At 44.9% G+C, this 25,173-nt stretch overlaps 1 protein-coding gene across 2 annotated transcripts in view; it reads left to right on the top strand.

Moving 5' to 3' along the window:
- LOC143819658 (cytosolic beta-glucosidase-like) overlaps positions 1-25,173 on the top strand; it is a 92,340-nt gene that overhangs the window by 59,194 nt on the left and 7,973 nt on the right. For both annotated transcript variants that reach the window (XM_077301546.1, XM_077301547.1), the window contains exons 4-5: positions 3,522-4,327; positions 7,742-7,865. In XM_077301546.1, the coding sequence (XP_077157661.1) occupies positions 3,522-4,327; positions 7,742-7,865 (930 nt within the window). The remainder of the gene's footprint in view (positions 1-3,521; positions 4,328-7,741; positions 7,866-25,173) is intronic.

Below are 25,173 nucleotides of genomic sequence, written 5' to 3'. Positions count from 1 at the left end.
AATTGTGCTACTGCACTGATCCCATCCTTTTTGCCCTGGTGAGTTAACTGGGGCTAGGTCAATATCTGGGTTGGGACATGGGCAAGAAAGTGAACAGATGAGCCACCTTACAAGCTTGGGGCATGCCCCTCCTCCTCCCTTTGGAGACGTAGGAGTTCTATTTGGCAGAGACCCTTCAACCGAATGGTCATCCCAACCTTTCCTTTCTAATTGGTGTGAAGAAATCTAGTTTCACTTGGGACAAGCAAGGTCTTGAAATGCCTTGTGGACTGACAAATTGGGGCAAACTTCTTGTATCAAATATTTTCTCGGGGGGGGGGGGAGTAGGTTTTTATACCCTGCTTTTCTCTACCTTAAGGACTCTCAAAGTGGCTTAAAGTTTCAATCCACCTCCCCAAAACAGGTAGGTGTGAGGTAGATATGACTGAGAGAGTTTTGAGAGAACTGTGGTTGGCCCCAAATCATCACTGGCAGGAGTGAGGCATCAAATTCAGTTCTCCAGAATACAGTCCACCTCCCATAACCGCTATATAGAAGCAGCTTTTCCTCCATTAAAAGAGTCAGTTTGTGGTATATTGGTTAATATCTGGAGAGCCAGGTTTGATTCTCCACTCCTCCACATGCAGCCTGCTGGGGTGGTCACTCTTTTAGCTGTTCCCACAAAGCAGTTCTGTCAGAGCTCTCTCAGCCCCACCTAACTTATAGGGTGTCTTGGGGGGGAGAGAAAGGGAAGGTGGTTGTAAGCAGCTGTAAGACTCCTTCGGGTACAGAAAAGCGGGGTATAAAAAACAACAATTCTTAAATTTTAGAGCCCTTCAGACCAAGAGCTCTGCTGCTTTTTCCCGGTTCACAGCACCCGGATGCAGAGATAGTTTCTGTCCTTGAGGATAAGTTTAACAGAGACTCCTGTGATGAGTTGAGAGAAAATGATGTATTTTCAAAATTTCGCGGTGATTTTTTAGAATGCCCCCTCCCGGTTCTCCTTCTCGTAAACACTCTTCTGATTAATATTATGAACTTTAAATTTAGCAAAAGGGCACAGAAGGTTCTCCAAGTCAGCCACTTTCCATCAGGCAGCCTCTCGCTTCTGCTGAGCAGTGATCTGTTGAAGAAACGGTTTCGGCTTCACATGGAAAAGGCCACCAGCATTCCCCTGGATAAACATCCCCCCCCCCGCAAGAGCCAGTGGAGAATTAGAAACTTCAAAAGAAAGTCCATTTAAAAAAATGGCAAGGACTGATTCTGTCTTTTAAAATTTTTGATTTACAAAAACAACTTAAACAAAATGTAACACGATGATACAGTGCGCTTCGGAGACCAGAGATCGGAGCTGCTTAGTAGACTTGTCCACTGTCCACTTATTATGGTGATTTATTTGTCTTGCGGTGTGAGATGTGTAAGCAGAAGATCCAAGGGTTATCTGGCAGCCAGGCAAGAGGTGTCCAGAGGCGGTCTGCCGTTGCCTGCCTCTGCGTCATGACCTCTAGTGTTCCCTGGAGGAATTACCACCCCAGTCCTTGATCAGGAGTAGTCAACCTGTGGTCCTCCAGATGTTCATGGACTACAATTCCCAGGAGCCCCTGCCAGCATTCGCTGGCAGGGGCTCCTGGGAATTGTAGTCCATGGACATCTGGAGGACCACAGGTTGACTACCCCTGCTTGATGATCGCCCTGAAACCAACCTCAACCATCTAATTCAGGGCTAGCCCAGCTGAGGTTCTCCAGATGTCCACAGACTACAATTCCCATGGACATCTGGAGAGCCACAGATGGGCCACCCCTGGCTTCAATGAAGGGTGTTTCAAAGTAGACATGGATTTTTTTTTTTTACTTTGTTTTGGATAACCAAGAAGCCCAAAGTGCGTGCTTTCCCCATTTATTGACAGTTATCAGGATTTGTAGTTTCCATAAACCCACAAGACAGCCAGTGATAAATTGGGGGGGGGGGCTAAATGCTTTTAGCAGTTGCTTCTCATCAAAAAAAAAAGTTAAGAGCTTTGAAATGCAGCACAACCCCCTTCTACACTCGGGATGAAGGGGATTTCGGAACATTCCGTTTGCCCAGGCACCGGAGCGCTTAATGGATTCTGTCGCCGGGTAGGTAAACAGACGGGTGGCAACAAAGGAGACTAGGCTCGTGTGGGCCTTGGCACCGCCACCAAGATCTGTGCAACGTCTGGTGGTGTCTTGCTGCATCAGATGCCGCATTAAGAGCAGGACGGCTGGCACGCTTGAGATAAGGCCGGCCATATGGCGCAGCTGTGGAAACAGAGTAAGCCTAATGTTGAATGCTGTCCCTGTAAAGATAATCGAGACTAAGACATCTGGACGTGTAAAAAAAAAACAAAAAAACAAAAAGCAAACTGAAAGCCAGAAGGGAGAAATAAGTTCTTAGAGTCCTCAGTCCCAAATACATGATGCTTCCTTGTACTTTCTAACTGTTGGTCCGTTGAATTCAGAATAGTCTGCACTGACTGGTAGCAGCTGATCAGGGTCTCAGGGAGAAATAAGAATATATGAAGAGCCCTGCTGGGTAAGACCAGGAGTCTATCTCATCCGGCTTCCTGTCTCACACAGTGACCAATCAGTTCAGTTCCTCTGGAGGTTCAAGAACAGGGCATAGAAATCAAGGCCTTCATGAGAACATCAGAAGAGCCCTGCTGGTCTATCTCATCCAGCATTCTGTCTCACACCGTGGCCAACCAGAGCACCAACAGAAGGGAGAGAAGCTGAGGCCTTCATAAGAACATTAGAAGAGCCCTGCTGGATCAGACTAATAGTCCAGCTAGTTCAGCATCCGGTCTCACATAGGGGCCACCAGTTCCTCTGGAGGGGCAACAAGAGTACGGGGTAGAATAAGGACAGATTTTTAAAATTAAAAACCCTTTTGCGTTCCTCTACACTTGAAGCCAGAAAGACCATTTATGCACTGGGAACTTCACTGCCCCAGCATCCGTGCAGGAGCACAAATCTGGGCCGGTTGAGGCTCACCAGGCCAAATGCTCCCCTAGGTGGGTGCAGGGAGAGGTGGGGCAACCTGCCATGACTAAAACTCTAGCCTGCAGCCCGGCATGAAACCTCCAGTGCATAAACGGTCAAACAGAAGCCAGAGGGTGGGAGGGTTTGTCTCAACCACCATTTTGAAAAACCCATTCTGTGGTACCGTGCTTGGGAAGCCCTGCTCTAACGTAATGTTACAGGACTCTACCATCAATGCCATTTTTTAATGTCAAAAGCATTGGTTTGTTGTGTGCTGAGTTTTTAACTGGATTTCACCAAAATTATGACTTTCTTTTTGTTATTGTATAGCAATGTTCTTAACTGCCCCAAATGGCATTTGCAGGGAGGGGTAGGGCTAAAATAAAATCTAATAAAATAAATAAATGAATTACAATGAAAGAAGATTGCAAATGAGGTTTGAACCCAACGGGTCTGCTTTGTAAAACGTGACGGTGACGGAAGACTCATGCCCACTAAACGTAGTCTCGTTGTGAGTACGGTTGTCTTCTTTTCCATTTTAGGAGTTGATTATTATAACAAAGTGATTGACAGCCTGCTGGACAACAGTGTGACACCCATGGTAACGTTGTATCACTTTGACCTGCCGCAGAGTTTAGAAGACCAGGGTGGCTGGAAATCACATGCGACTGTGGAAGCCTTTGATGCATATGCCCACTTTTGCTTCCAGACCTTCGGGGACAGAGTGCAGCTTTGGCTCACCATAAATGAACCCTATATTGTTGCAGAGCTCGGCTATGAACAAGGCACTATGGCCCCAGGTGTTAAAGAACTGGGCACTGGAGCATACCTGTCTGCTCACAACATGATCAAAGCTCATGCTGCCGCCTGGCACACTTACGACAGAGTGTTCCGGAAGCAGCAGGGCGGACTCGTGTCTATAGCGCTCAACTCGGATTGGGCGGAGCCCTTTCAGCCGCATTCCCTTGCCGACCAGGAAGCAGTCAACAGGCACATAGGATTTTGCCTGGATTGGTTTGCTACCCCAATCTTCCTGAATGGGGACTACCCAGTCGTCATGAAATCCAGGATTTCTGCTATGAGTAAAAAGCAAGGGTATCCCTCGTCAAGGCTTCCAGAATTTACCGAGGAAGAGAAGATGACCATCAAAGGCACTGCTGATTTCTTTGCTTTGAATTATTACACTACCCGCAAAATTAAGCACCAGGATTATTTAGATAGTCAGCCGAGTAGGGCTGGAGACACCGAAGCGGAGCAAGTGATGGATCTATCGTGGCCTGTCGCAACTGGGAGCTCTTGGCTGGCTGTTGTTCCGTGGGGTTTGCGCAATCTGTTGAAATATATCAAGGTATGGCTTTGGGGTTTTCTTTTATCAATAGCATAGAATATCAGCTGATAACATCTAGGTTTGATTACCACAGCACAGCCTTTGTGGGGCTGTCCTTGGAGACTGTCTGGAAGTGACGGTTGGTAATGAATGCTGTGGCCTGAACACTGAGCTGACTGCATTATTCCAGGTTTGTTGCATCCACACTGGGCTCCAGTTTTATACTTGAAAGAATATTTTCCTTAAAAATGTAATTGTTTGAAAAATCATCTTTAAGTTTTATTCAAGGTCCATGCACACGAAAGCTTATAGAGTCTTCAAGCTGCCTCTGGACTCAGGCTTTGTTCAGAGGGGGGTTAGGGAAGCCTATTTTCCCCCTTCCTATGTAATGTGCAGCTTGGCTTGCTAGCTGGGCGGTGCAAGCCTATGCAGTTTCTCCAAATCTACACTGTCTGAACAACTGTGGGGTTGCATCATTGGTCCCTTGGTGCAGTTAGTACTATGAGCGTCTCAACGTTGTGCTTCCCATGCTCCTGATGCTCACCAAGTGTTTTTAGAATGTGGCCAGAGCCAGAAGGGGCTTTTGCCTAGCAGGTCTTCTGATTGGGATTGGAGAACTGATTGGCGGCACAGATTTTTAAAAGAAAATGCTTTGGCAGCAGCTGCGGCCACACCACAAGAGTCTTCACTGCATGACCGAAAATAAATGTGTGTATGCAAGAGAATATTTTAAAATGATCAGATCGTTTTAAAAGGCATCCTGTTTAGCAAAGGTTCTGCTGGAAATGGCAAAGTTTGGGCTATTCATAATGTCCCTCCCTGACATTTTTGTGGTTGCGCCACCTTCCATGGCACTAGGGTGGCTAGCCCCTCCTTCTGGTGGAGGTGGGAGTCCCGAGTTGCCAGTGGGGAGGACTTACTAGGAGAGAGAGGACGGTTCAAGCCATGACACTGGCCAATTATGGTGTCAATTTGCCTGCCCAAAGGAAATGAAATCGACATGGTGGTGACAACCAGGTGATGCTCTGCAACTTTGTGCGAAAACTCTATGGTAGTTTTTAGCATAGAGTTTCTGCTTAAATATTTATTTAATTGATTTCTAAACTGCCTTTCCAGCAAGATGGCTTAGAACTGTGTACAATCACAAAACACAGCAGTAGCTAAGTTATCAGAGTGTCATCACAGTGTCGCAATATGATGACATTGCATTATTTATAATAATAAATAAATAAATCTGGTAGCACTCTGGAAGTCGCCTGGGCTTCCCTTCCACTCTTAGGAATTCCCCCGATCCCCCACTGGATGCCAGGAGGAACCTGGTAACCTTACATGGCGACAATCTTGTGGTCGGCTCTCCCTTCTTTGGCAGCCATTTTGTGGATGCACCCACCACCCTGTGTGAGAAATCCAAAGATGCCCAGAAATCCAAAGATTAGGATCACTGTACTAGATAAGTAGAATAATATTGAGGATGACAGAGTGTCCTTATCATTTTGTCCCCCCGATGCAGTGAAAGACCCGGTCATAATACATCAGATAGGGTGCAATCCTAAGCAGGGCAGAGTCTGCACTGTCCATTGTCAATCCTGTTGAATTCAGATCGATTTGAACTCGAGTCTTCCTCTCCCCCCCCCCTCCCCATTGAAACATGAAAGTCTTCTGCACGTGGTTAGGGAGGCTCAGAAGAGGGGCGGGGAGGCAAATGGAGGCTCTTTCTTTGTTTTCTTGAAGGGGGAGAGGATCGAAGTCACAGAAGGGAGGAAAAAAATCCTTTCTTTTTTTGAGGGGGGGGGGGAGAGGATCGAAGAAGGCAGAAAAAAACCAAGACCGACAGAAGTTGAGAGAAATTAGGGGCTTCTCCTTTAAGGCAAGTTTGTCACATAACCACCTGTGGCCAATCATGGGTTCTCTACCACGGAGCCCAAATTCAAAACAATGCGATTTTAAAATATATTGAGGATTAAAAGCACTCTAAGATATTGCACAATAAAGGTAGGGTCACTCCGGATCAATCCTTCTTGTTGCAGAAGGAAAATTTAAATCGCCCCAAATCAAAACGGAAATCGCATTCTGTGTAGAGGGCAGGGACTGAATCGACCTGGGATTGGAATAAAAGCTCCGTGCAGTTTACATCCAGGTTAACTCCGAAGCAAGTCCAGTGTTATTCATTGGGGCTGACTCACAGGAAAATGTCCTTAGGATGGTGGTTTAAATGGCAGTAAACCCCAGTGTAGCATGCGGCAGCAGTGTGGGCTTGGTAGAAGTTTAAAGAGGGTTTGTTACATGCTTCGGGGCCTACTGAGCAGAGGAAAGGTAAGGGGAAAATATATAAAATAATATATTGGTGCATTGCATTCCATGGAAAAACTGTAATGCAGCTTTTGTGGCTGCATCTACTTGAATTTGGCAAGGCAGGCTGTACAGAGCTTATAATCTGCTAAAGGTCTCTTAATGCTGGACCTCTGTTTTGTTATGGGACATTTATGCACTAGCTGTGAGCTGCTAGCGGGTCCCCAACATGGTGTTGGTGGGTGTCCTAGCGTCCTCTGGCACCTTTACTGGTGCTTTCCCAAGTGTATTGTTTTAAGTGGGTGGGGCTTTTGCCAGGAAGACTTCCAATTGGCTATTAAGGTATTTTTAAGCGTGTTGCTTTGGCAGCAGCTCTCACAAGGGTCTTCACAAGGTGTGTTATTTTTGTGGCTCTGCCAGGAACCAAGCTTGAGTTCTGAGGCAGGATTGAAGCAGGCAATGAAATTGACCAATGCACAGCTAGATCCTGTCTGCCGGATCCAGTCAGTTTAAACCAAAACTGTCCAATAACATACACTGGGGAGCTTCGGACGTTTCTCAATTCAGTTTTGCCTTTTATACCACCATGCTGAGATCACAATAAAAAGCCGATTGAACTCCCAGTGGTCCTGGCTTCCTGGAACCCACAGATTTAACAACGTGACTGAAAGCAAGCTGGGGCAACCATTTTGTAGCTGGCGCCATCTCCTGGAGCAGCCATTTTCGGATTGCTGGCTTAACCCCAAGAGCTGCCTTCGGATTCTCGTTCTGAGATGTGTACATACATCCATTCGGTCCCCACATTCTGATAATGTCTGTCTGTGGGGATTAGCCGCAGTCTGGCCAGAGACCAGGGGTTAAAAAGCGATGACAATAAGGAAGATGGGGCGCTGGAGAAAAAGGCTTTTTTCCTCTTCTCATTAAAAGAAGCAATTTCTCTGTCTTCATGGGTATTTGCACAGTTTTGCTGTTCCATTGTTGGAGGTAAAAGGTCAGCTTGTAGAAAATTTAGTTAATAGGGTCACTGCGATGTGATGAAAACCAGTTTTGGGTTGCGGCTTAAATGAGACCGAGGGTAATGCACCTGATTTTATGGCTTTTTTCTTAACATCTGTGCCGAATAAAACTTCTGTTCCTTTGTTCTAGGATACATATAATCATCCTATAATTTACATCACCGAAAATGGGTTTTCCCAAAGTGACCCCGCTCCACTTGATGACTCTCAACGCTGGGAGTATTTTAGGCTGACTCTACAGGAGATTTTAAAAGGTACAATTTAGAGTGATGAAAGATCAATTGTGCAAACTTAATATAATTTTCTTATGTGCCTATTTGCATTTAGCAATGACTGGCTGAGTCTTGAAGCTAACACTCATGGCCACCAGACAAAGGCAATGTGATTAGAAGGGGGAAATGTGTAACGGACAGGAAAGAAAAATACTTTGGACCTCTTTTGCCATCTTGGAATACGATCAGACGAGAGCGGCTCAAGTAGGGGTACCAGGGGCTTATCTGCACTGGGTTTTTAAAGCTGGTAGGGTTCAGTTAAACAAAATCCATCTGCATCTGATCCCAATCTCCACTCTGATCTTGGTCGGGGTTTTTTTCCAGTCTGCACAGCTGAGGATTGACTCTGCAGTCACACTGCTTATTTGCCGGCATATCCAAGAGTGGATTTTCTCTGCTTCACCAAAGAAATGTGGATCCATGTCACCCTCTTCTGTGTGCAGATGTCCTGCCTAGTTTGGATTTTCTTACAACCCACCCCAGCCACACCTAAAGCACAGACATTGTGCAGAGTCTCTGCTGATTGGTTGGTTTCCAGCAGGAGCATCCCCTTTGACTTCCGGTAGTTCCATTTTAGTGCTTGTTTCATTTTATGCTGCTTTGTCAGCCCCCTTAAGGGTTGTGAGTAGCATTAATACCAGAAGAAGTAAAGATGAGCCCTCCTTACCTCAGCTGCCTTCCCCCCCCCTTCTTCCAGTCTGCCTGCTTTACACAGTATGGGGGGAATGGGGGAGGGAAGGGAAAAGGGAGGGGGTGAGAAATGCTTCCCAGGGTTGCTTTCTTTCTGGTTGTTTTTTTTAGGTGAAGGGGACATTTTACACTGGGATTTCTTTGTTTAAAAAATGATTGTACAGGGGCAGTTCTGCTTTTTCAAAAGTAAAAAAATGATCAAAAGTTTAAAATGGTGCATTTTTAAAACATGTGCTTTTCAAAAGTAAAAAAAATTAATTAAAACTCCTGTGGGGAAAAAATCTCAAGATCCGCAGCCAGACTTTAACCTATAAAGTTGTAGTTGCAAACCAAGCACCTTACTAATTAAAAAAGGTAAAGGTATCCCCTGTGCAAGCACCAAGTCATGTCTGACCATTGGGGTGACGCCCTCTAGCGTTTTCATGGCAGACTCAATACGGGGTGGTTTGCCAGTGCCTTCCCCAGTCGTTACCGTTTACCCCCCAGCAAGCTGGGTACTCATTTTACCGACCTCAGAAGGATGGAAGGCTGAGTCAACCTTGAGCCGGCTGCTGGGATTGAACTCCCAGCCTCATGGGCAGAGCTTCAGACAACATGTTACTGCCTTACCACTCTGCGCCACAAGAGGCTTTTGTACCTTAAGCCACCAAAATTCTATGGGAGTGCATTGCCTGTGGGCTGTATTCAAAACATTCACTGCTGGTTTTTTAAAATGTTTTTTTAAAAGAATGAAACGAAGTGCCTCTGTAAAATAGTTTTTTAAACAAAGAAATCCCAGTGTAAAAGGTCCCCTTCATTTTAGAGAAAAGACCAGAAAGAGGGCAGCCCTAGGAAGCATTCTCCCCCCCCCTCCTGCAGTGTGAAGCAGCCAAACTGGGAGGAAGAAGCAGCTCGTGGTAAGGAGAGCTCATCTTTACTTCTTCTAATATTAATGATTATCTCATCAGTTCAGGGGAATAAATTAGCATAACATGAAGCAAGCACTAAAATGGAACCACCGGAAGTCAAAGGGACTGCTCCTGCTGAAAACCAGCCAATCCGCAGAGACCAATCAAGAGCTCAAACAAAGGGAGGGGGGGGAAGAAAAAAATCTCAGCAGTCCAGTGTGCAGATTTAAAATTTGCTATTTTGAGAAGAAAATGCAAGAAATAAGACAGGTGCAGAGTGCAGGAACAGATGCAATCAAGATGTGGATTAAAGAGATACCACTTCAATTCAGTAAGAATCTAAATCAAACTGAGTGCAGATAGGACCCCGATCTGGATTTGGAAACACGTGGAGGTTTTCTGGGGGGTTGTGGAACCTGGGGAGTGATGTCAGCAGGATATCTTGCCATAAAACCCACCCTCCAGTACAGCCATTTTCCCCAGGGGAAGTGTTCTTGCTTTTCTGGAAAGTAATTGTCATAGTAGGGGATCTTCAGGTACCACCTGGTGGTTGGCAACTCTAGGTTCAGCAAATTTTGTTTTTTAAGGAAGGTGTCTTCTTGTTGATCCAGCTTCATAATACTAACATGGTGTTGATGTTAGCCATTTGGTTGTATCCGACTCTTGACAATCCTATGGCTCAGCTGTTCCCACATCTTTCGATCTTGCACCACTTCTTTTAGCTGTATGATGCTCTCTCCAATGTCCATTTTGATCACACCCAGCCTCCATGCCCTTTGTCAGTCTGGTTTTCTTTCCTCCACTGACCAATCCTAGCATAATTGCTTTCTCCATCAAGTTGCACCTCATGATATGGCCAAAGTGAGTGAGCCAGAGTTTCGTGACTTTGCCTACCAGTGATATATCAGGCTTTATGCACTGTAGTGTCCCCTTGTATTTCCTTGTTTGTGACTTTTGCTGTCCATGGAATCCACAGAAGCTTTCTCCAGCACCAGGGTCCAAATGAGTCAATTCTCCTCTTGTCAAGTCTCCTCTTGAACTAATCTATGTTTGGTAGTCTGGCTAATGTCCTTACTTCCCCATGCTCAATTCAAGCTTATCATGGCTAATGTCCTTACTTTCCCATGCTCAATTCAAGCTTATCATGACCAAGTGACCCTGAGCAAGTCGGCATTTTATTTTCGTACTATCACCACTCTTATCCGTTTGTGATCTAAGAAAAATAAATTATTTAATGCCTTCAGTCTCTATAGCATCAATTGGTATTGTAGCATCTGTTTTTTGCAGTGGTCATCATTTTTGTCTTTTTTACTTTTAATATTTAAGGAACCAAACTGCTCAGCTGTTCAAGTTTCTGACAGGAAGGTAGTGTCGTCAGTATACTGAAGATTATTTATATTCCTTGCTCTACTCTTAATTCCAGTGTTCAATTCTTTGAGTTCAATCTCTCTCATTATGATCACAACATACAAGTTAGAGCAGGGGTAGTTAAACTGCGGCCCTCCAGATGTCCATGGACTACAATTACCAGGAGCCCCTGCCAGCATTCACTGGCGAATGCTGGCAAGGGCTCCTGGGAATTGTAGTCCATGGACATCTGGAGGGCTGCAGTTTGACTACCCCTGAGTTAGAGGAAGGGGGGAAGAATACAGCATTGGCACACTCCTTTCTTTGCTTTGAACCAGCCAGTGTCACCAAATGGTATACATACATGCAGTGGCTTCTTGGTTTGTATGTGGAATGAACAACAGGGATGGATACTAGGGTTGTGCGATGCGGACACCAAAGTGGCCATTCCCGCCCGTAGCACCCAGCACCGTGCCGCAGGGAGTGGGGGAGGCGCGGGTGCCAGTGTGCCAGTGAACACACAAATGCAGATGCAGTGTCTGCATGTGTGCATCGACCGGCATGCCTGCGCCTCCCCCTCCCCCTGCGGCGTGGCACTGGCTGCTACGGGCGGGAATGGCCGGATTGCACAACCCTAATTGGATACTCTTTTTGTTGGAAACAGTGTGTTGGAGTGGATGAACGCTTGATCTCATCTAGTTGTGCTTGGTTTCTCCTCTCTGAATAATCTTCTCCCCCTAAAAGCCCAACTAACTAACTGGTCCCTCTTGATAGGGCCTATCTTAGACATGAGTTACATTTGGATTAGCTCCTTTTGTGAGGATTGAAAGAAGGTGAAATATGCATGAGTGACATTTATTTGGGGCAAGTTTATATTCTGAAGAGGTTGTTTGGGTTGATAAATTGCTACCCTCCTCCCGCAGCCATTCCTTTTCATTACAGTCTTGAGTTAAGACTGTTTTGTCAGTTCTGGTAAGGGGACATCTTGTCATCCCGGTGGTCATCAGATAATGAAAATGCAAGTGTGCGGAGAGAATATTACAATGTCAAAATGAAGCACTAGCGTAGCACTTCTGTGTCTGTGCCTTTCCAATGTCAGAATTAAATGGAAACAAAAATATTGATCAATAGAACAGAACATTAGAAGTGACTGGATAAAATGCACACAATGCATTATGTGTAATGAAGTCCTATTAATATCAAACGCAAATAATTTTGCTGGGTTACGGTTGGGGATTTGAGCTCACAAATGGGAGAGCTTTTAAAAGCCACTGCCATAGAAACATGCGGTCTTTGAGCTTCTCTAGCTTATGAATGAAACTAGAGTTGATAAAACAAGCACGTTGGAGGATGGGTCCAGTCCTCAAGGCCATTGTTCTGAGAGTTTATGTTGTACTGGGCATGGGTCGGGAGGGAAGCCTGGAGCAGGAACGACTGATGGGCACAGTTTTCACTGAATCTGGAGTTTCTTGCAACTGAGGGGACTACACTGAAAGGAATGTCCAAGGCCATGGTCATAAACAAGCCAGGAGCCAAAAGACAGAGAGTCCAGAACAAACCAAAGAGTCAAAGTTGAGAAGTCAAGATGCCAACAGGGAATGTCCAGTGTCAAGGTCAGTTTACTGGTCTGGGGTCATGCAGGAACAGGAGTGTGGAGTCAGGCTGTATTAGAAGATGACTAGCTTAAAACCCCATTCCTAAGAATGGGCCTTGACAGGGTCCCCTTCTCTGGCCCCTGGCCAGGCAGCTTAAGGTGGCTTTGGGCGGCAGCTCGCAGCCAGATCAAGTGGGTCGGGCGAGATCTGGGCAGCTCGTTAGCAGGGCCGGGACAGGCAGTCAGGAGGCCAGGAGGCCCTCATTAGCAAGCCCTCCACCACGACCCTTTGCCTGCTGCTGGCTCCAGGCACTGAGGCGTCTGAGAGCAAAGAGGCTACAGTCCAGGGATGGAGGGCGGGAGCTGCAGGGGCAGGGGCAGGGCCAATCAGGACAAAGCTGGCTGCACCCTGATTGGCCCTATTCCAACTTGGACAGCCCTATTCCAACTTGGACACATCCCACCCCCTAGGTTATTTCACAAATATATAGAGGAACAACAATGGATAAGGATTACCTCCACACTGCATTCCTCACAGCTGTTCTTTAAATCAGGCTAAGCAGTTCTTTCAGGCTTATCTGAGCTGAATCACACATCCCACATAAATCAGTTGCATCACAGAAGCCCAGACATCCTGAGGATCAGCTGCTTGGTGGGGTCTTTAAATGCTTCCTCTGCAAGCCCCTCCGAAACTTCAGAGAGCCTTCTCTCTGCATCTCACGAGAGTCTGGGTGGGAGAAAGACCTCGCCAACCAGTGATAGGATCAGCTACTTGGTGGGATCTTTAACTGCTTCCCTCTTATATCCTTTGAAACTGCAGAGAGCCCTCGCTCAGACCCTCTAAAACTGCAGAGAGCCTTCTCTCCATAGCCTCAGAAGGGTCTGGATGGGATAAAGTTTATAAGTGAGATCTCCACTTCAAAAACTCTCAGAACCACTGATCCACAGTGATCTGAGCTCCTTGTTTTGTGTCAACAGGGAATCAAGGCTATGTCTCCATTTTGCCCCCGCCAGAATTGTAGTATTATTAGTTTGGGAAGGTAGTTGACCAATGTTCCCTCTAATTTTTTTTTCATTACTAAGCAGAACAGTTCCCATCCTGAGCATTATATAGCTGCTGTAATCTGAAAAATGGGCAGTGTAAGACTTGCACAGCTCTAAATTGCTGCTTAGCAGGGCTTCCTGTGTTAACGAACGGCTGCTCATGCGCACAGTATAGGGAGAACCCTGGTAGTAGGCATGTTTGACCTGATTAGAACTCAAGCTTTTAGCCCAACAAATCCCAACATTTTCCCTGACCTCAAAAGAACTCTTCTTTAGGAGAAAGAAACTGGGATTTTCAGTTGGAAAGGCTAATTTAGTTCTTTGTATCTGTGCCTCAAGAGTGCTTATTCCTCTGTATAAGAGCCAGTTTGGTGTAGTGGTTAGGAGTGCAGACTTCTAATCTGGCATGCCAGGTTCGAATCTGCACTCCCCCACATGCAACCAGCTAGGTGACCTTGGGCTCGCCACGGCACTGATAAAACTGTTCTGACCAAGTAGTGATATCAGGGCTCTCTCAGCCTCACCCACCCCACAGGGTGTCTGTTGAGGGGAGAGGAATGGGAAGGCGACTGTAAGCCGCTTTGAGCCTCCTTCGGGTAGGGAAAAGCGGCATATAAGAACCAACTCTTCTTCTTCTTCTTCTTCTTCTTCTTCTTCTTCTTCTTCTTCTTCTTCTTCTTCTTCTTCTTCTAAGTTCTCCACAATGTGACAATTAAATATGGTTTCTTGTGATTATTCCCTGCTAAGAGAAACCTCCCCCACCCTTTCTCTTGCCGAGCTATTTTATATTGTGAAAGTGAAGAGTTTAAAGATTGGTTTTATGATGATTTTATGCTCGGCTTCCAATTTATGCCTCCCTGGCTGTTTGCACATACTCACAAAATAAAAAAATTAACTTTACTTCACTTTATTTTGAAGTTTCTCACTTGCCCTGTAAAACAGGAGGTGATATGTTTGAAAAATATTTTTATTTTAAAAATAAAGATAAAAATATAAAAAGAGAAAAGGGGGTATATCTAGCAAATCACATTATTCAAAAATTACTATTTATTTCAGGTTATGTAAAACAGACAAGCAAAATATTTCTTCCCAATGTTTTCACCATAATCTTTCCAATGATCCCTACTTCAAATATTCTAACTTCCAAACTTTATATCTATTCTCTTTTACCACTATATTATTTTCATCACAGCTACGTATTCCATATTACACATCTCGTCACCTCTACACTTCAGCTATAACATATTAACTATGACGTTAATAAATCAAAGTCCCCGCACAAGAAGCCAGTATGTATCTCATAATAGAAAAATAAAACAATCAGAAAGAAAGAATATTATTTGAATTCTATATGCATTTATATACAAATTTTGCTCTCATTCTGCTTTAACATTGCTGTATATTTATATATTATTTTAAATTTCTTTTTATTCTAAATTTAGCCTCTGTTTTGAGAAGAAATTTTCAATCTCTCCTCGAATTTCAAATCTATTTTTCAGATATGAAGTTAATTTTGCCATTACTGCATAGTCGACCGGTTTGTTATTTCAATCTTCTAGCTTGAAAAAAAATCAGATTTCCTTTGTGCTGCATAGATAATTTTTGCCACTGTCACCATATATCCAAATGCTTCCAAAACTTTTGGTAATTTGCCAGGCAATATTCCTAGTAACATGCTCTTGGTTTCCATAGTAAATTTAAATTTTAATACATCTTGTGTTTTCCCAAGTGGGAACATAATATATTTCGGAAGCGATACCAAGAACAGGATTTTAGACCTTTAATGATATCATCACTATATATATGATAAATTATGTTGGGTTTTATATCCCACTTTTCTCTACCTGAAGGAGTCTCAAAGCAGCTTACAATCACTTTCTCTTCCTCACAACAAGCCCCTTGTGAGGCAGGGGAATTCCAAGAGGACTGGCCCAAGGTCACCAGATTAGATTCCGCCACCCTTAAATACTGCATCATGCTGGTTGTTGAGAGGAGCCTTTGGAGAAGACGTCAACACTATAAGTTCATCTGACCTGTACTTGTCAAGAAATATGCATTTCTCTGTGTGTGCATTTGCGTGATTTTTTTGTCATGGGCTCAGGGTCCCTTGTAGTCAAGGCTGGGCCACCCAGAGTCAAACGCTGCAGACAGATTTTACTACCACCCCAATGTGATCTCCAAGCACTGTGCTAAATTTTCCCCAGTGGGAGTTTAAAAGCCATCACTTCATTTCAATTAAAAGACCTGGGCGCATGGGGGGGGGGGGCAGTGTTTGGCAGATTTCTTTAGGTGGTTCTGTGTTTCAGGTAGGGAGCACAGCGTTTTGTTGGTGTTAGCTTCCTGACCTCAACCATAGGTCTGGTAGAACAACTCTGTCCAGAACTGTTAAAAATCCCAAAGGGCCCTGGACCCCCCAGTCAGAGTGTTCCAAGAAGCTGGGGCCAAGGCCAGTTATATTTCCTTGGGGCCAGGGACCTTGAGCAAATTTTGACAAAATTATCTTAAGTGATTTTTGACAGAAGTACTATCACTGGCATCTACAGGACTGAATTCCCAATAGACCAAAGATCTCCTCCTCAGCTTGAGAGAAGGCAACTTTTTAGAACTTAATTTGGGGCCTGTCTGAGTGATGCATTACTTCCTGGATGTTGTAAATAAAAGGATAACTTTAAAAACTCTTGGAAAGCCAACAGGAGGCTAGAAGTGTGTTCTGTCAGAACAGCCCATCTTTGTTGCCTCCAGCCCTCTGGCAAGTCATCTGAGCTGGACACCCCTGGCGGTGCAGGCCCTGGTGCGGTTGGCATGTAGGGCTGAATTAGCTCTTGACTGGGACTGGGCAGTTCATCATCTGCCTAGTCTTACTGATACCGATCCTCAGCTGGATCTTTGGTGATCAACTCCACGTCTGTTTCTTGTGAACCCAGTGGAGAAATGGCCAGTCCGAGGCCTTCCTTCTTCCAAGGGTGGCATGGGTCTCAGCATTCCCCCTAATGGTGTGTCCAGAGGCACCAGTGGCGCAAGCATGACACAAGGTATTGAAAACAATTCCTTCTATATCCCATCCTGTTTCTGAGAAGTTTGGGCTGCCTTGCATGGAGCTTGTTCCATTTCATCCCCACAACCATCTTGTAAAGCAAGCTAGACTAGGGGAACGAGTGACTCACAAAGCCTCTCCCAGTAGGATCCCAGATAGAGTTATACCTTCTCCGTCTGTTGACTCCATCGGATTTAGAAAAGGGTTACTCTGTTTAGGAGTGCACTGTCTGAGCAGATCTGAGCCCAGATCTCCTCCTGCCCCCTGCGTCCCCATTGGGTGATCAGTCACTCTAACATTGCAGGAGTCTTCTTTATATTCTCAACCACAACTCTGAATTAACACTTCTCTTTTTTTGACTGGGGGAATTACATGAAGCTGAGCAAATATCCATTGTGTGATCAAAGGACCTCCCTGGGATGTGCTGGCATTCAATTACCCTTTAGACACCTTGCTTGTCTCCAGAGTTCACCGCCGCTTTGTTATGTGTTCCGTGTCTTCCCGTAGTGAATAGAATGTGTTGCACAGATAGTTGACGGTACATTTCCCGTAACTGGAGGTGGCAGTGTTTTGCTATATCCATTTCAAATTCTCTTTTAGCCAGGGGAGAGGGGGGTGTCTACTTTAATTCTTTCATCTCTAATCTATTGATCTTAAATAAGCTCGAGATGTGCACCTGTTGCCAGCTTGTAATAGGGAAGGAAGATTAATGTGATATGAAAAATGTCTTTTATTTCAACAAAAACAGCTTTCCCAGAACTTCACTTTTATTAATATGTCCTGTATTTATAAATTTATTGTTGTTCGTTTAAAAAAAAATGAGAAAATAACCCCCCCTGGCATGACATCAGAACTCTGTGTGCAGTGGTGGCTGCTTCTGATCTAATTTGGAGGAGATTCTTCTTTGTGTGGAGATGGTGGGAAGATAAGAGTAGAGTGGAAAGTTTCTGCGGTTTTCCAGGGGCTTCTGAGCATCTGTGGATATCAGTGCTTTGCAAAGAAAGGGGAGTACCACTAACAACCTGGATCCCTGACCCTGGCCAAACTTTCCATCCCTTCCGGGGTGCAGAACAGGCATTGCTAGTCTTGCAGAATTCAGCTAATCGGTGAAGAGTTTTTTTTTTAGCAGCAGTGAGACTGGGATGAGTTGAGTTCAAAGAATAAATCTTGTCTTGCAGTTTTGGTTGCATTTTGTTAGAACAGCCAGCATGAAAATGTTTCCGGCAAGCCAAATACATTCACGTTGTAAATGGGAATGCAGCAGGAATACAAAATAGACCTATCTAGTTCTTGTTTCATGTTCTGACTGAGAGCCATATGTTTCTACCAGTGCAGAACTGTTCTAGGGTTGCCAACCTGAACCTCCAGGAAGGGTGCCCAGAGCCTCCAGGAAAAGTAGAGAATAAATGAAAAAATAAATAAAATAACTTCTGTGTGAGGCTGGAGATCTTGGATTACAACTGATCTCTGGCTCGCAGAAATCAGTTTCCCTGGAGAAAACGTCCTCTTTGGAAGGGGGACTCTATAGTGTTCTTCCTAGTGTTCCCAGTTCCAAGTAGGGTAAACCCTGGAGACTTTGGGGGTGGGATTTGGGATTTAGGGAGGGGAGGGGAGGGATCAGGAGGGAAGCTGGGAGGAGGAACAGTTGCTAGGTACAACTAACTAAAGCTGGATTTTCTTACATCTGTGGAGGCTACACTGAGAGGAATATCCAAGGTCACAGTGGTAAACAAGCCATGGGTCAGATGCCAGGGAGGTTATCAGGGAAGAGTGTGTCCAAAAGCAAACTAAAGCATCCAAGCTGAGAAATCCAGATGCAAAGTCATTGCTACTGGTCCAGGGTTGTCAGGGTGGAGTCCCGTTGTGTCAGGAACTGAGCACGTTGCATCCACCCAGCCTTCTTTATGACTGTTCCTTAAATCATGCTCAGTAGCTCAGCTGGAAGTCATTCTGCAATCAGTCACTGTCAGGCTCTTTAGCACATCGGTGGAACCTCTTCCTTCACATAATGCAACCCTAAGTCTATGTTGACAGCATCTGGCTCACCTGAAGAACTTCTCTCTTCAAAGGCTATAGCATGCTGCCTCATCAGCTACAGATGGCTGAGCTGGCACTCCTTGGTCCCCTGAGCTTTCAGCTCTCTGAGAAACCAGTTCACCTGCTTAATCTGAGGAGCTGTCATTGCTGGAGGGGGGGGGGCATGACAGCAAGGTGATCGTATCAATGGCGACTAGGCCCCAGAAACAGCTTCCTGCAAAAACAGGAATCCCTGTTTTTGCAGTGGTTTTTTGCAGTGGTTTTGCAGGTTCTGTTCATTTACTACATATATGTTTGCCTAACAACACAGTGTGTGAATATGATGAAGATTCAGGGAGGCCATCAAAAATGGCAATGGAATCCTGTTGAATATCCATTGAGTTTACCACAGCCCAGAATTTTTGAAGGATTCTGCACTGTGCAAATCCAGGCATGCCCTCCCCAAAAAAGGACCTACCATGAATATTGGTTAGGATCCAAGATTGCTTTGACTTGTGAAAATTCAGCAGAAAAAGGCTTATCCAGTAAACAAGTACTCATGGGCACTACATTGCATGCCATTGGGTTTTCCTGGTGCACATTTGTATCTTCCTCAAACCAGAGAGCCAGTCATAACTGTTCTCCACCTTTGTGGAGCAGAAGATCCTTCAGAAGGCTCATCCACTTTGCGTCTTCAGGCAAACATCCAGTCGAAAACAGCTGTCTCCATTACGGGATAGTTGGCTAGCAACCTCCCACTGTTTTGATTGTCCCTGGCTTCCACAGCATCTGTTTTGTTGAGGCACTTATTCCCTAGGTCTCAAAATTCCAGAAGTGCCTACAGTATCAACAAGATTGGTAGACTCCTGGCAGTAAGTTATATGAAATAAAGCATGGAGAAAGTTGTCTCCTGTGCGGTGGAGAAACCATAGCTCAGTGGAACAACATCTGCCTGGAATGCAAACATCTCTTTCCATCCATGTGTATCATTTATTTATATACATGATTTCTTACTCTTTTGCTGTTTTACAATTTGATTATTTCCCTCCTTTTGGCAGCAAGAGATCTCCGATGTGCGATGATGCTGCCATCCCAAAGGTTCTGAGGGAGAAGTCATATTTCATAATTTTCCATTCACATTGTCCAAGGAGTTTCATTTTCTGAATCAGTATTGATCTGCAGTTCACAGAATACAGAAAGCCTGAGAGCATTTCTTATAATTAAAAGAAATAGGTTTGGAGTTGCTTTGGAGAGGTGGCAGGAGTAACTCTGGAGACTTGCGTTTGACAGGTCTCATCTGTTTTTTGCTCTAGAGCTAGCATGCTGGCAGGGGTTCATGGGAATTGTAGTCCGTGGACATCTGGAGAGTCACAGTGTGGCCACCCCTGCTCTAGACAGATGGCAGATTCTTGCTCCTTTGGAACCAGACAGCTGACTATGGAATATTTTGGATTGGATTGGATCCAATGAGTCCCTCCTGCTATGAACATCCAACCCCACCTGTACTGTTTCTAGTGGTCCTTTGTCCACCAGGAAAAGCATTTGGGTGAAACGTAAGGAAATCCTGCAGCAGTAGCATAAAGAAGCCCCTGTTGTCTCTGATTTAAGTCATTGTCTTTAACACTATATGTCAATCCTCCAAGATCAAGGCTTGCTTCATGCCAATAAATAAGACTTATTTGAGAGGCAGTGTGGCATAGAGTCAGATTAGGACAATAATGTTCCAAGTTCAAATCCCAATTCTGGGTTGACTCCTTCCCTCTCTTACATGGTAGTTGAGAAGATAAAATTGGAAAGGACCTACATGCTATCAAGAGGAAGGGTGGGAAGGTTAGAGGAAGGGTAGCCCAGATGGCGTTTTTTCATCTACACCAAGTATGGCTACTACCTGTCTTCAGAACATTTGGCCACAGTGATCCATGCAACAGTTACTTCCAGGTTAGACTTCTGTAACTCACTCTACACAGGCCTACCCTTGGCTTTGATCCAGAAATTACAGCTAGTATAAAATGCAGTTGCAAAGTTCCCCACTAGGACATCTTGGAAGGCCTACATGTTGTGTCATCTTCATTGGTTACCAGTCTGCTTCCAGATCAAGTTCAAGGTATTGGTTTTGACCTTTAAAGCTGTACATTACTTGGGCCCTACCTATCTGCGGGACTGTTTTTCTGCTTATGTCCCTTGCAGGGCATTTTGCAGATATGAATCTGCTGGCTAGCCCTTGCCCCCGAGACATGCACCTGGTCTCAACTAGGGCCAGGGCTGTTTTGTCCCTGACACCAACCTGGTGGAATGAGCTCCCGGAAAACCTAGGGGCCCTGTCGGAGTTGTCAGCTTTCTGCAGGGCCTGTAAGACGGAGCTCTTCCACCAGGCACATGGTTGAGACCAGGGTGGGATCTTGGTATTTCCAACAGGGGATCCCTTAGTGTTGGTTAGATCATTGTCCTGACTCCTAATGAGAGAGCTCATTTGACTTCAAGCTGAACAGGGGGTGGAATTTTAGAACTCTGATTGTATTGCCATCTTTTAATGTTTAATATATTAAGGGTTTTTAGGGGTGGTATTGTATTTTATTGTTTATTGTAAACCACCACGAGACTACTTGAGATCGCCAGTATATAAATTCAAATATATATATTCATATTCATATTCCATGTGATCTTCTACTTCAGGGATTCCCAACCAGGAGTTCATGGACCCATAGGGTTCTGTGACATGTTATGGGGCATAGCATGGGGTGGTGTCTAGGCTGTCTTCTCAGCTCCTACCCTTCTTTCCAATCTACATGAGGCAGAACTGACATAGTAGTAGTAAAGGTGGAGAAGGGAGTAAAGGGAAGGCTAAGGGTGCAGATAGTGATGTCACTTCCAGGGCAGGGGACGTGGCCAGCTGACATCACTTCCGGTGCTCCTTGAAGTCTGAAAAAGTATTCCAGGGGCTCCTCCATGGTCAAAAGGTTGAAAAAGGTTGTTCTACTTGGATCTGCAGTGATGTGTAGAAGTTTTAATCTGAATCAGATATGTACAAAGTTGTACTTGTTTCTATCTGAAGCTGTGTGGTACCAAGAAAGACCCATAGCTATCCCAGTGACCGTAACCCCTTTCTTCAAAGGTTTCTCTGTACAGTTTGTGTGCATAATAGCCCCTTCTCACATTTAAGCATATCCCTTGTTTGCTGATCACTCTACATGAAGGATAAAGATTGTGTGGAGCTCCATGTCACCAATTAAAGTTGTATGCATGACAGAGGCACTAACCAGCCTCATCTACCCAGGTAAAGGATTGTTGCCCAGGTAAGCATGTGATCTGACCTTAGATGTTTCCAGTTCTGGCAGCTTGCAAGAAAGTATACAACGCTTTTATTGATTGTCAGTTAAAACCACCACACATAGGAAGGCTTGAGAATTCTAATAAATTCTAATAAACAATTGCCCCTGTTGTTTTACCGGCCTGACTCCTTTCTAAGTATGCTGACTACTGCATTGCTAATGGCTGCTTCCATGCCCACAAATCTTCCATTTGTCTCCTCCTAGACAGTCGACGCGCTAAAAAGTTTTCAGTTTGCAAACAATGCTTGCAAAATGCCACTCATGAGAAATCCCTGGCATTTATCTTTAATCCCCTTCATTGATGCTTGTGTCTTTAGTTTCTACTTACTTTCCGCTGTAGCTAAGATTACTAGCGCCAGAAGAACAAGCCCGAATGTAAATTGGTCTTGACATTTTCAACCTGCAGCGCTTTCACGTGGTTCACAATTTGTTGTTGCTTACATCTCCAGATGGTAGGCAGGTGAGAACACACACCAGTTGTGGGCTCTGTTCAGATGTTGAAGGCTCGCATGAGGGCCTTTAGGGGTATGTGTGTTTTTTCAGGGGGTGGGGTGTCAGTCACTAGGGTTAGTTTGTGTGTGTGTGGGGGGGGTAGTCGCTGGTGATCACACTCTCGTGCAACTTGTATGACCTGATGTTTTCATGGTGAGGGGGTGTACATGGTAGCCACTACATCAGCCACCCTGAGATTTTTCTTTCTCTCACATGTTCCATACACCATCACAGTTTTTCAAGCCAAAGTACCATCCAGACTTCTGTATGGCTCACAGATTTGTTTATATAAAGACATCCTCTCCCTAGAAGCTGTGTATATTTGGTGTCCCTTGCTGTGCACCAAACACAATCCTTAGAATAGAGTTGGGGCAGATATCACTAGAGGCACACAGCTGGTATCTGGCCACATACCTTTGGCTTACGCTAAAAATTTTATCCATCTGGATTAGCCCCCTTAATCTTTCTAGATACATACCGCTCCAGCTGGCTGGTCGATGCCGAGAATAAATTATAACTGTATGGCTTTTCTTCCTCAGCAGTCTGCCACCTCGGGCCCTCAAGAGCCCACGAAATAATAAAACAACAACTTTGCGATAATATCCCTCCAAACTGATAGAGCTTGGGCATCCCTCTGTCCAGCAACCGGGAGCAACACCTGAAACTTGATGCCAGCAAACTACCTGTATGCCACAGAATTCCCCAAATACTGTAGAGTCTTCACTTTGGCCCAGTGTAATCTTTTGCCCTCAACATATGTAGAAGGAAGATACCTATGCATACCACACTCCCAGCACCTTTGCTCCTGCCAATCTGGCACAGTTAAAAGGGTCAAGCATGTGTTACTACACGGTAAACTTTACAGGGACATGCGCTCCGTCCACTTCATTCTATGCTATCTAAGTTCCCCAACCCCAGAGAAGTGAAACTGGATTCAACTAGAACAGTTCTTCAGGGCCTGCAAGACAGAACTTCTCTGGGGCTGGGGATTTTGAGCAGGTTTCATACAATGAATCATAGATTTCTCTAAGAGGTGCAAAGGAGGAGGCATTCAAATGAGTAGCCGTGTTGGTTTGAAGTAGCACAATAAAATCAGAGTCCAGTAGCACCAACTAAGATTTATTCAAGGCGTGAGCTTTTGAGTGCAAGCACTCTTTGTCAGACTATGAACTGATCATCATAACAGTAGGAATATATAAGGAGGAGGCAGTCCTGCAGGTTATGAATGTCCCAGAGTATTCAGGGTAACAAATTTGAAGGTAACAAACAGCACTTTGAAAGTAGTTTGGTTTTCAATGTGGAACCAGTGCAGTTTACGTAGGCAAGAGCAGAGAATGTAATAAGGTTGATATCAAGACTACTCCTGTAACTCTGAAAATAAAAAGAGATTAATGGCAAAACCCTGGAAAATGTCACTAGATCCTGGAAGGGAGGAATGAGATATTTCTATAGAAGAGCTGTCAGCAACATGAAGAACAAGTAAATTGATGCCCTAAAACTGGAAAAATTAAAAGACCTTGTGGAGCATGAGTGTCCCGTGGCATCAAAGCTAACACAGAGATCAAGGGAAGGAAAGTATGCCGAAGAGACCCCAACAAGAAAGGGACGGCTAATGTGCTAGACAAGACAAATGATCTCCTCCGCCATACACCTGAAATGGTTCTTTGGGCTATTGTGACCACCCATGGTGGTTAATTAATTAGACGACCTTCATGATACAGTGATTAATGGCAGGATGGGTGTAAACACTTCTATGCTAATTAATAATGTGGCTGTCACCGACATGCGTAGGCACCGGAGAAGAGACTGCAAAGAAAGTCCGGTAGACATGGTTCCTCTTTGTAGATTCACAGGCACGTTTGCTGTGGCTAGTTCACATGCAGTGGGGTAAACTCCATGTAGCAAAACAATCCTTGCACATTAGACCTACCTGCATTACCGGCCATGGACTCTCCTTGCTTGTCTGGATTTCACAAAGGCTCTGTCTGCACCACCAAGTTTCCCTGTGACCTACTGTTGGTTCACGCGGAGGGAGGGTGCATGTTCTGTATTGCATCGTATAACGGGATCCTTCTTTGGTTGCCTACTTTTCTAGTGCAAAATCATGTCTTGAATTAAAAAGCTGTGAGCACTTTCAGTAGAGAGCCAGTGCGGTATAGTGGTTAGGAGTGGCGGCTTCTAATCTGGTAAACAGGGCTTGATTCCCTGCTCCTCCATGTTCAGCCAGCTGGGTGGTCTTGGGCTCATCACAGCGCTGATAGTGCTCCTCTCACAGAGCAGTAACATCAGGGCTATCTCAGCCCTACTTCCCTCACAGGGTGTCTGTTGTGGGGAGAGGAAAGGGAAGGAGGTTGTAAGCTGCTTTGAGACTCCTTTGGGTAGAGAAAAGCGGCATCTAAGAACCAACTCTTCTTCTTCTTCTTCAGTAATATCAGGGCTCTTTCAGCCTCACCTCCCTCACAGGGTGTCTGTTGTGGGGAGAGGAAAGGGAAGGAGGTTGTAAGCCGCTTTGAGCCTCCTAGCAGAGAAAAGCGGCATATAAAAATGAATTCTTCTAGTAGGGGCAAACTGAATATAGCATAGTGTCACTCTTTAGGTGCATGAAACTTAAAAAAAAAACTTTAAAAACATTATTTTTTACTGCCAGAAGTTAAAGCAGGTTTAAAAACCCAATCACTAGTAGGGATCTTAGAATAGGCAAGTTCACTCTAGCATAAGGTTCTGTCAGTGAGACCACACTTGCACAGATGCACATGAATCTGCAGAGCTGGACACAATTCAGAGGAAGGCAACCAGGATGGTGAGGGAGTTGGAGCCCCTTCCCTCTGAGAAAAGGCTGGAAAGCCTGGGGCTTTTC

This window comes from Paroedura picta, chromosome 10 (assembly GCF_049243985.1).
Source record: "Paroedura picta isolate Pp20150507F chromosome 10, Ppicta_v3.0, whole genome shotgun sequence".
Lineage (NCBI taxonomy): Eukaryota > Metazoa > Chordata > Lepidosauria > Squamata > Gekkonidae > Paroedura > Paroedura picta.
This window is presented reverse-complemented; position numbering and strand designations above follow the sequence as displayed.